The 10,557-nt window shown below is 41.3% G+C and overlaps 1 protein-coding gene across 3 annotated transcripts in view; it reads left to right on the forward strand.

Moving 5' to 3' along the window:
- The window catches only part of IKZF5 (IKAROS family zinc finger 5), a 10,994-nt gene extending 1,028 nt beyond the window's left edge, over positions 1-9,966 (forward strand). The window contains exons 1-6 of one of the 3 annotated variants that reach the window (XM_057382889.1): positions 317-1,045; positions 1,857-1,922; positions 2,735-2,827; positions 3,079-3,242; positions 3,523-3,705; positions 6,361-9,966. In XM_057382889.1, the coding sequence (XP_057238872.1) occupies positions 3,110-3,242; positions 3,523-3,705; positions 6,361-7,304 (1,260 nt within the window). In that variant the 5' untranslated portion in view covers positions 317-1,045; positions 1,857-1,922; positions 2,735-2,827; positions 3,079-3,109 and the 3' untranslated portion in view covers positions 7,305-9,966. Of the gene's footprint in view, positions 1-316; positions 1,046-1,856; positions 1,923-2,734; positions 2,829-3,078; positions 3,243-3,522; positions 3,706-6,360 lie in introns of those variants that run through there. The other 2 variants (XM_057382890.1, XM_057382888.1) reach the window with 2 other exon arrangements.
- Positions 9,967-10,557: the final 591 nt, after the last annotated feature.

Genomic DNA, 10,557 nt, shown 5'->3' on the forward strand with positions numbered 1-10,557 from the left:
GATGCTCCAGTCCCTTCCTCAGCCTTTCCTCAGCAGGGAGATGCTCCAGTCCTTTCCTCAGCCGTTCCTTGGCAGGGAGATGCTCCAGTCCCTTCCTCAGCCGATTCTCGGCAGGGAGATGCTCCAGTCCCTTCAGCATCTTTGCTGCCTTTCACTGGATGCTCTCCTGGAGCTCCGTGTCTCTCCTGTCCCGAGGAGCCCAGAACGGGACAGGAGAGGGTTTACAGGAGTTTTTCCACGGCCGTGTCGTTTCCCACCCTGGCGTGGGGCGGAGGAAGGAGGAGGAGGAGGAGGCCGGGATCGACCGGGGGTGGTGGGGGTTGATGACAGGTCATGGGCTGACACCGACGCTGTGATTCACTCCTCCTTCGCACGGTCAAAACTCCTTCAGGAGCACCGGGAAGGGCTTGGATGGAGTTCAGGATCCTTCCTGCGTTAATTTATTTGCCCTGAAAAAGATGGAACAGAGAATTGCTCCTCTTTTTTACCCTGGATTCCTTAAAAGAAAGCAGGATGTGTACATATGCTCATAGGAATTTTATTCTCTTATTGCATACATGTCCTCGTTGTTTTTTTCTCTTATAATTACTGCAGGATTAATTATTATTGTTTGTGTGAAACTACAGTAGTTCTGTATGAGCTGCTTTCTTTAGCAGAACTATTTAGGTCGAATATTTTATCTTGGCACATTCTTTGACAGCAAACTTAGCCCACCTCAGTGCTATGACCACTGTTCAGTCCAGCAGTTGTTCCTGGCTACAAAATGAGTAACCAGTGCTCTCTTTACTCCTGGTTGTGTGAAGCTGGAGAAGGTGTGGTTGTATCAGCAGAGCTCAGGTAACACCCGCTGTGATCAGCCCATCCCTGACGTGTGAAACATGAGCTGGGCTGCTCAGTTTCTGATAATTACAGTTGCATTTTGTGGTTTGCAGGAGTGACACAGCAAGGATCAGAAGTGTGTCATTCTCCCCTGAGAAGGAGAGCTGCTGCTGTACAGCTTTAGAAAATACCACATAAAATTGCRAAAGTGCTTGAGTATACAAATGTGAGCTTTTGCATCGTGTTTAAATTGTGGTGACTTCCCTACACTTATGTAAAGGAGGGTGTTTTCATGTTAAATCAATGAGATAGAGAAAGAAAGTTTTATGCAGTTGATGTCCAACCTGATTATGAGGTTTTATGTGATCTTCTTTCAAAAATCAGCCTGGAGAAACAGAAGGCTTTGGGGTGACCTAATTGTGGCCTTCCAATATGTGAAAGAACACAAGAAAGATGGAGAGAGACTATTTACAAGGGTCTGGAGTGACAGGACAAGGGGCAATGGCTTCAAATTGAAAGAGAGTGGGTTTAGATTGGGTATCAGGAAGCAGGGGGATATCAGGAAGCATTTCTTCCCTGTGAGGGTGGGGAGGCCCTGGCACAGGGTGACTGGAGAAGTTGTGGCTGTCCTGTCCCTGGAAGTGACCAAGGTCATGTTGGATGGGGTTTGGAGCACCCTGGGATAGTGGAAGGTGTCCCTACCATGGCAGGGGTGGCACTGGATGTTCTTTAATGTCCTTTCCAACCCCCTCCATGATTCTAGGAAATACGTTTTAGTGCCTTACACAGAGACACACACAKATTCTCCTCTGATAACATCAACCTTTGGTGTTCTTTCACATTGAACTATTCAGTGTTTAGAATGGTTTCATTTTAAATTGTTATTTCTTATTATATTTGTGGAAAGTTGGCCTGGTCAAGATTCTTCGTTATATTGTCCTGTTTTTCTTTTTGTCCTGTTTTTCTTTTCATAGCTTTTATATTATAAATACCTGTAATATTATAATTCATATCCTGATGTCTTTGTTTCATTGCAGGAGACACCAACAAATGGAACACAAATTAACCTAAGCCTACAGGAGGCTGGTGACACGTGAAAGAGGGTAGGTGAGATAAAGACATAAAGATGTGTTCCAATTGAACTTAATAATAAATGCTGGGAGTTGAACACAATGAGGTAAGATGTGGAAGAACATTCCCATSTGGATGCCARAAATGAAMAAACACTTGTTTTGGATGAGCTTTGGACACACAAGAGATGATATTTAAATGTGGTCTGCAAATCAGAGCTTAAGTTTCTATGGGTCACCTAAGTAGCTATTAAAAAAATAAAGGATATTCTGATTGAAATTGTAGCATTGTAAATGATTTTGGATTATAATCTGCAGGAATAATGTGACAGACTCGTTATCCTCCTTCCAGCTGTATCCCAAATTCATTATGAATTGAGGCTTTATAAAGGTTTGTTATTTACAGTCCACYACTGATTTCTGGTGAATATTTTAGTTATTTCAGTTCAAAATAATGGAATGGATTGAGACTTGTACTCAGGATACGAAAGTAAAATTCTGGGAGAGCTTTGAAGTAGTGCTTTCTCTAAGGCTTCTTCTTTACTAATGACCGACATTCAGTTGGTTTCCTAACATTTCATTTGACTGACCCAAATCTGGGATTTTTTGGAGCCAGATGTTCATTGGAAAAACAGTCAGTGAGACAGAAGTGTCCTTCAGGTGACGTACAGGAAGGGATACAGTCTTTGAAGTTTTTGCKGGAATTGTAATTGTTTTAATAAAACTTAGAGCAGCAGAATGTTAGAGCGTGTCTTTCAAACATAAATATTTTTCAAGTTTCTTTCTTTTAATTCAAGGGGTTTGAGAAGAGCAATGGACTCAAATTTCCYTTTTATCCCTTCCAGAAAAAGTGGAGAGGCCGTGCTCTGTCCTTTTTATCTGACGTGTTGGGGTACATTTTAGAGCATGTTTGCTACTTAACAGGGAACTAAAATTCAGGTATGATTTTTTTTTTTAAAGGGAAGTTGATTTTGATGATTTTGTCTTTTTATCCAATTTGATATTGTTACTATGTTACTGTTGATGAAAACAATTTCCCCAGAACTTGTATTTGGTGATCTTTGGTACGTTGTACTGTGTGATAAAAGTAATTCTTCACTTAAAAAAATCCAACCTAAAATCTGAACTTGTTTTTACGAGTGCATTCAAATTCAATGACTCTTGTGTTCTGAAAACATTTTCCTTTCTRGGCAGGAGAGGTTGTAAATGAAAGAATCAATATGGGGGAAAAGAAGGCAGAACCGCTGGATTTTGTGAAAGATTTTCAGGAATATCTGACCCARCAGACTCACCATGTCAATATGATTTCTGGATCAGTTACTGGTGACAAAGAAGTAGAGACTCTCCAGGGAGGTGAGCTGATTTCAGTACCATAAATTTGATTTTTTTGAGAGTGACTTCACTGTTCACAGTCCAGATAATGCTGCAGCTCTATGGAAGCATTTCTGGTAGTCATTTTCACATCACAAAATATGTGAAAAATGCCTTTGTTTTAATCACAGTATGCTTTTATAGTTCTCCATATTTAAAGACCAAGGGCATAGTGAAGAAAAAGCTCTTTGGCATTTGCTCACAGCRTGACAGATGGTATCACACAGATTCTTCATTAAAATTTGTGTTGCATTGTTCACAGCTGGGACAGAAGGGGATCAGAATGGTCTGGATCATCCTTCTGTTGAAGTTTCACTGGATGAAAACTCAGGAATGTTGGTGGATGGGTTTGAAAGGACATTTGATGGAAAGTTAAAGTGTCGATACTGCAACTACGCCAGCAAAGGAACGGCACGGCTCATAGAGCACATCAGGATTCACACAGGTATGGAATGTTCTGCTCTACTTGGCCCAGAGGCCTTGGGCTATTCACTCAGCAYTGAGATTTGCATGTCAGGAGTTGGAAAATTGAAGCAGTGTGAGAGATCTTAACAGTAAATGGGGGTTGGGGGTTTTTTATAGTCTATTTTTGTAAAGGTGTGCCGTGTACCTATTTAAACTGTGCAAATTCTTACTGACATTTATTATTATAAGTAACTATATGGAAGTAAAGYTAGCACAAAAACATCAATATAAATYGAAGKGCCCTAAAAATAAYYTCATTTTTCTGTGCTGATGAGAAAAGTGACAATTATACTGTTGCTATGTGGAGATTTATAGGGGCTTTTCTTCCTCTGTTGTTTAGCTATAAAAATACTCTTGTTCTGCACAACATTCTAGATGTGGAAGTACAAAACATAGTAATAAGAATAAAGTTATTGGTAGAATGTTTAAATGTGAGGACATATCATCAAGTAAGTGATTGATGACAGTGATGAGAAAGAAACCTACTGTGGCTTGTTTAGTTCTGAACTGTTCCTGACAGCTCCAACTTCATGGCAAATGAGAGGAAAAAAATGTGCTTGTGAAGTCTGTCAAGTGTATCACACCAATACRGAAAAATTTTAGGCTGTTGAGTAGCAAGAAAAAAGTGTGTTCTGCAGAGAATGACAGTTTTTACAGGTTTCCAGTCTGGTTTGTACTATCCCAAAATTTCCAGGTGTCTCATTTCAGTGGTCTTGGGCAGTGGCATTTTGGATTCACTGTGAAGTATTGTAACTGGGATGTAATTGTAGCTGTCCTCAGATAGTTAGTCATCTGTTAGATCATAGTCAGATCCCACTTTACTGGAAACATTGCTTCCACATTGCATCCCTGGATGGGTTTTGGGGAAGTCAGTGCTCCTTGCCCTGGCCCTGCAGTGTTGGTTTGTTTCAACAGGGCATAATGGGATAGGAAATGGCAACCAGCTAGAAATCAAAGAGTTCTGAGGTTCAGATTCTGAAGACCTGGTAGATTCTTCTCTTGTGTCTTCCAGAACAAAAAAAAAAGTTATTTTGGTTTGGTTTTCCTGGTTTGTTTTGTTTTTTTCACTCAAGGGCAAGGGGGTCCAAGGCCTGAGTGTTGTTTTGCTTGGAAGCATGGCAAAGGGCCAGGAGTTGGATTGCTTGTGCTGTGAAGGCTCAGATGAGTCAGCAATAAAACAGGGAAGTGGCAGCTGACTCACAGCCTCAGAGCAATGTAAATAAACAGGTACTGCATCCTGGACATCTACCAAAGTAATTGTGACCTTGGCATGGTCTTGCAACCATTATTATTAATATTATTAATTGCAACCTACTGCAGGATTGACTTCGTGCTGAGYCTGACAGCAGATAATGAGTAATTCACCAGCTATATTGTGCTACATGTGATGCAAAACTTTTATCTCTATGTAACCAGTTTGGAATGAACTGAGACCATTCAGATTGGTAAATTTTGTGTGAATATAGGGAAGTATTTATCAGTCTTCTCACACCATTGTACCAAATCTCCAGGTCTTTACACATCTTTGCATGTGTATATGAATACATAGATGTKTTCATGGAGAAATCATGGTTTCACTTGGTGCAAAGAAGATACTTGGAGGTAGCACAAAAATTTATTTCTTTCTTCTTGGAGAGCCAGTGATGTAGGGGGAAAAAATGAAGTCTCTTTGGTATCCCAGGTTGTGATTCCAAACTGATGCCCATCAGTTGCATGACAGAGATTTAGAAATTGAGCTGGAGCTCTAGATAGGAAGGATAAGATGATCTTTCATTTCAGCACCTGAACACACATCAAATCCTTTAGGCATTTCAGACCTGGATCTGTGTGACCCTGGATTGATCCTCCTAGATTACCAGTCCATCAAGGGAAAATCAGAAGTCCTTAAAGTGCTGTGTTACAAATGTTTTGGCAGTTACTATGTTATAAATCTTTCTGAGTATTTTTTTGAAAGTTAACTTATGTATCTATAAATTTCATTTAATAGAAGAGCAAAGTTCTGCCTGTGCAAAAAGGAGATGATGGTCACTCTGATAATCATCCCACCTCATATGTGGGAGGGCCCACAGCTCTCTAGGGAATACCTGGCTTTTGTTTTCTGTTATAACTCTTTAGCCACAGGATCCTTTATCTAAGCTCAGTTCTTGTGTGGCTGCCTGTGTGAATGCTTTATTTAGGTGGTAKTTCCAGGACAATTAAAAATAAGGATATTTGGAAGGTCCCACAAGGACTCCCCCTCACTGTTCAAACACAGTTATGAAGAACAGTAACATTTTGGTGATACAGATGTTCCTCTGTCTCCCTGGTCCTGTGCACACCATGGGTTGTAGAGAGGTTGGATCCAGTTGAGGGCACCACAAACATCACTGCATTCAGTCCTTGGTGTTGTTGCTGCAATTCCCAGGCAGGTTATGTGTTGTGTGAATTCCACTCAGGATTTTTCCCTGTGCTGATGATCCCTTGGGTAAGGCAGACCTGTCCCAGTGTTCTCCACTCCCCAGGATGCTCAGCTGAGCTTGAGGCTGACAGTGACTGAAGTTTGATGAGCAGATCACAGTGAGCCACTCAGTGTCCCACACAAAGCCTTTTCCAGGCACTCCCAGGTGCTATGGGATAATCTGTTCTGATTTTCCAGGGGAGAAGCCTCACAGGTGCCACCTGTGCCCCTTTGCTTCGGCCTATGAACGTCACCTGGAGGCTCACATGAGATCCCACACCGGGGAGAAACCCTACAAGTGTGAGCTGTGCTCCTTCCGCTGCAGCGACCGCAGCAACCTGTCCCACCACCGCCGGCGCAAGCACAAGATGGTGCCCATCAAGGGGACGAGATCTTCCCTGAGCAGCAAGAAGATGTGGGGGGTTCTGCAGAAGAAGACCAGCAATTTGAGCTACAGCAGAAGAGCGTTGATTAATTTGAGTCCGCCTTCCATGGTGGTGCAGAAACCAGACTACCTTAATGATTTCACTCAYGAAATCCCCAATATCCAGACTGAGGCGTACGACGGCATGACAAAAACAACTCAGAGTGGTGGCTTGCCAAGAGATCCACAAGACCTCATGGTGGATAATCCTTTAAAYCAGCTCTCCACGTTAGCAGGACAGTTGTCCAGCTTGCCACCCGAGAACCAAAATCCAGCCTCTCCTGACGTTGTTTCCTGTCAAGATGAAAAGCCTTTCATGATACAGCAGCCTGCTGCACCTGCAGTAGTTTCAGCTGTGTCAGCAAATATTCCTCAGAATTCCTCTCCAACCAGCCCTGATTCCCGGCCAGCACACAATCAGAGGAACTATAGCCCCGTGGCCGGGCCCAGCAGTGACCACAGTGCCCACACCAGTACACCCAGTATCAGTAACAGCCAGCCCAGTACTCCAGCTCCAACCCTCCCAGTGCAGGACCCTCAGCTCCTGCACCACTGCCCACACTGTGACATGTACTTTGCAGACAACATCCTTTACACMATCCACATGGGATGCCACGGATTTGAAAACCCTTTCCAGTGTAACATTTGTGGGTGTAAGTGTAAAAACAAGTACGACTTTGCTTGCCACTTTGCAAGAGGCCAACATAATCAACATTGACTGAGAACATGCTTTTGTTTAGTTTTTTAACATATTACAGTCTATTTTTCATACTTGCTGATGGAAAGCTTGCACATTCCCGTAAGGAATCTTCACGTTATTTAGTTTGACAAAGGAGGCGAATTGATTTCTGTGTTCTTGTAAAACTTGCCAGGGAAATTTTGTATYAGATTTGGTTGTTATTTTAAATGTAGCCTTTCAAAAAAGCTCAGAGTGCTGTAAGGGTTGGAATGCATTTTCATGCTTTGGTTGCTAAATTTAAGTTGGTTGCACTTAATCCCAATAAACATTCTGCAAATGGAGAAGCAGAGCATGTGTCCTGAACCATAGGATGTAATTCYCAGACTGTTTACTAGGCAAGACAAGATCTATTGTCCATAAAATATGAAAAGTCAATGCAGTGACTTCTCATTGTCCATGTAGTGATWGGACAAGCAAGGAGTGGCTTCAAAGTGACAGAGGACAAGGTTAGATGGGATATTGGGAAGGAATTCTTCCCTAGAAGGATGGTGAGGATCCAGACCTGGATCCCTGCAAGTGTCCAAGGCCAGGCTGGACAGGGTTTGGAACAACCTGGGACAGGGAAGGTGTCCCTCCTTTAAGGTCCCTTCCAACCCCAACCATTCTATCACTCTGTAAGGTTACTTTGGAGAAATCCTTAAAAACTTGGCTAACTCAAACAAACCRAAGCAACTTTCAYRTACAAATTCCATTTGATGTAAAAGTTGCTTTAATCTGATGAAGGTTAGTAGTAAGTTCCTGTTTAGTGTAGTCTAAACTCTTCATGTTAGGGCTTAAACACTAATTTAACTATTAGCACAAAACTAGAAGGTTATTGTGAATAAAACTGGTAGGAAAAAATAGTTAAAAGCCTGTCATTCATGAGTTACAGAAACAAAAAAAGTAAGATACCTTATTTTACCTACACTCTACCAAAATTTTACATGTCATTCTTTTTCAGAGGAGGCAATTTTTAAAGAGACTTAATGAAGAGCCTGTAGAACTAATATATATTCTGTGAGATTTCTAACTGCCTTAAACTGAGTTGTACAGATRTTTAAAATTTGCACAATTAGACTTCTGTCCTGCTGATAGAAGTTCTGATAGAAACAAGCAAGAAGTTTACAAATTMAAACTCTTTTGTTCAGTTTTGCATAGGACCAGTCTACAACTGAGAGGTTGCCTGTGTGTTTGAGAGTCATATAATCCAATTTATTGTAAACTTCAGCTGACTCAGAGGCCTGGTTTGTCCYCTCTCCCAGATTTGATGTGCTCTGAGTGTGCTGGGAATAAGGGGAAGGATCTCTGGCTTTTTCTGGGTTCCAYGTAGGATGCAAAGGAAAACTGGCTGACTACACTGAAGTTATTTAGGATYTGTAGGTGACAAATGGTTACAAGTTGTTTGCTTTGGTTCATACTGTACATCTTTAGAAGCCCTCAGGCTAAAGGACAGGCACTTTAACATAAACCTAAATAAAACAGCCAAGCAAAATTATTAATTCATGTGCTAGGTAAGAATTTGAGACCTCAAAAATAAAGGAAGAACTGTTACTTTTCCCCTATTTAGACATGCACTTTTACCTTGGTTTGTCTTACTTGAGACAAATTAAAGCTTCCCTTATATATTCCCCTTTTCCTATCAGCAAACCATGTTTTCTTTAAAGCAAGAAGATTTTATTAATGCTCCACAAGTCAGAGATTGGAATCTGAATAGCAAATGTTTGGCTTATKCAAATTTATATTGTTGTGAGAGCTAAAACTTCCTGAAGCCAATKGAAAAATGCCAATGATCAGGGTAAGATCAGTGCAGGAAAACYACCTGTTTAAGTATTTTAGCTGTAGAAATAGTTTTGACCTTATTTAAATAGAAATTTGGATACCAGACTTGTTTCTCTCTACCTGACTTATCTGCTGTTGAATTTCTGTGCTAAGGAACTGCTTCTTGGCTTGTAGTAACAAGATCAGAAATCTGCCACTGAAGTGGTTCCAGTGTAGTGAAGATGAACAATAACACTGTCATTCCTAAAAAAAATCGTTTTGTTTTCAGGCCTGGTTCAGAATTCATTTTGGTGGGTTTGTAAGACAGAAGGTAATTTCCATTTTTCATCATGATGCTCTGTAATTCTGAAATATCTCATTGTTGCTTTATACTTTTAGGATTTATTTTATAAGTACAACTGTAACTGTGTGTGCATGGAGAATCCTATATGCTAAGGACTAAAATCTGACTGAGCTGTAATCCAGTTGGAAATTACTGTTCCTGAGTAGTTTTTTTTCCAATCAAAGAGGCAGAAATGGTGGCTCTCTTTGATCACATATTGAATTTTGGCTGAAATACAGTATAAGGAGAACACATTCCTCTTGAAGACATTTACAGTTAGTAATTTATGGAAGTGGTTTTCCTTGCCTTTTTGATAGATGATGCAATCTCCTATTCCTATRCTTTTGCAAGTTTTCCAAGGAAATTTGTGGAATGGTGGTGCTGCAGGGAGCACCTTCCAGTACTGAGTGACACTGATCACAAGTTCACCTTGGTCTGTGGCTTTCTCCCTCCTGTATCATAGGGAGAGTAACTTCCATGTGCACAGATGTGGTTTCTGATCCATTAGGGCTTCTGTTGGCAGTGTTCACATTTTTAGAGCTTTTTCTTTGTTTCGTGATTTAGAGAAATGATTCCTGAACTATGATAGCCTTGAACAAAACTAAGGATGGCTGGGAGCAAGAGGAAGCCTCCAGGATCTCATGGAAAAGGGGCCCTCATTTAGGAGGGGATCTTCTGCTGTGGGGAATATATGTTCTTAATAACAGAACTCTGTATGAAAAATCTATCCCCAAGCCTTGGGGATATCCCCAAGCCAATCCCCAAATTGTTGTTTGGAAGGACTTTCCTGCTGCTGCCTGGATACCGTTGGCTCTGCTCTTGAGTAATGAAGGGAAAGATCAGCTGGGACATCTACAAACAGTTGAGCAATGATAAAACACTTTTTCCTGTTTCTTTGGGCAAACTCCTYGTTGCAGAGGGGTTCTTGGGGAGCAGCAGCTTTGGTGTCATTCCTTAGCTCTGCACCCAGATCCCTGGGGTGGATCTCTTGTATCCTACCCAGGACTAGGATTGTTTGTATTCCATGATCACCCTGTGTGTTTGGTTGTGCCAAATGATTCCTTGACATCATTATCCCCTTCTGTTAACTGAGGAGCTTTGGAAGGTGTTTTTCCCTGTTTTTCATAATTTGTACACATAATTGACTATAGT

Source organism: Malurus melanocephalus, unplaced genomic scaffold, assembly GCF_030028575.1.
Source record: "Malurus melanocephalus ecotype Western Australia unplaced genomic scaffold, MMel_1.1 scaffold_591, whole genome shotgun sequence".
Lineage (NCBI taxonomy): Eukaryota > Metazoa > Chordata > Aves > Passeriformes > Maluridae > Malurus > Malurus melanocephalus.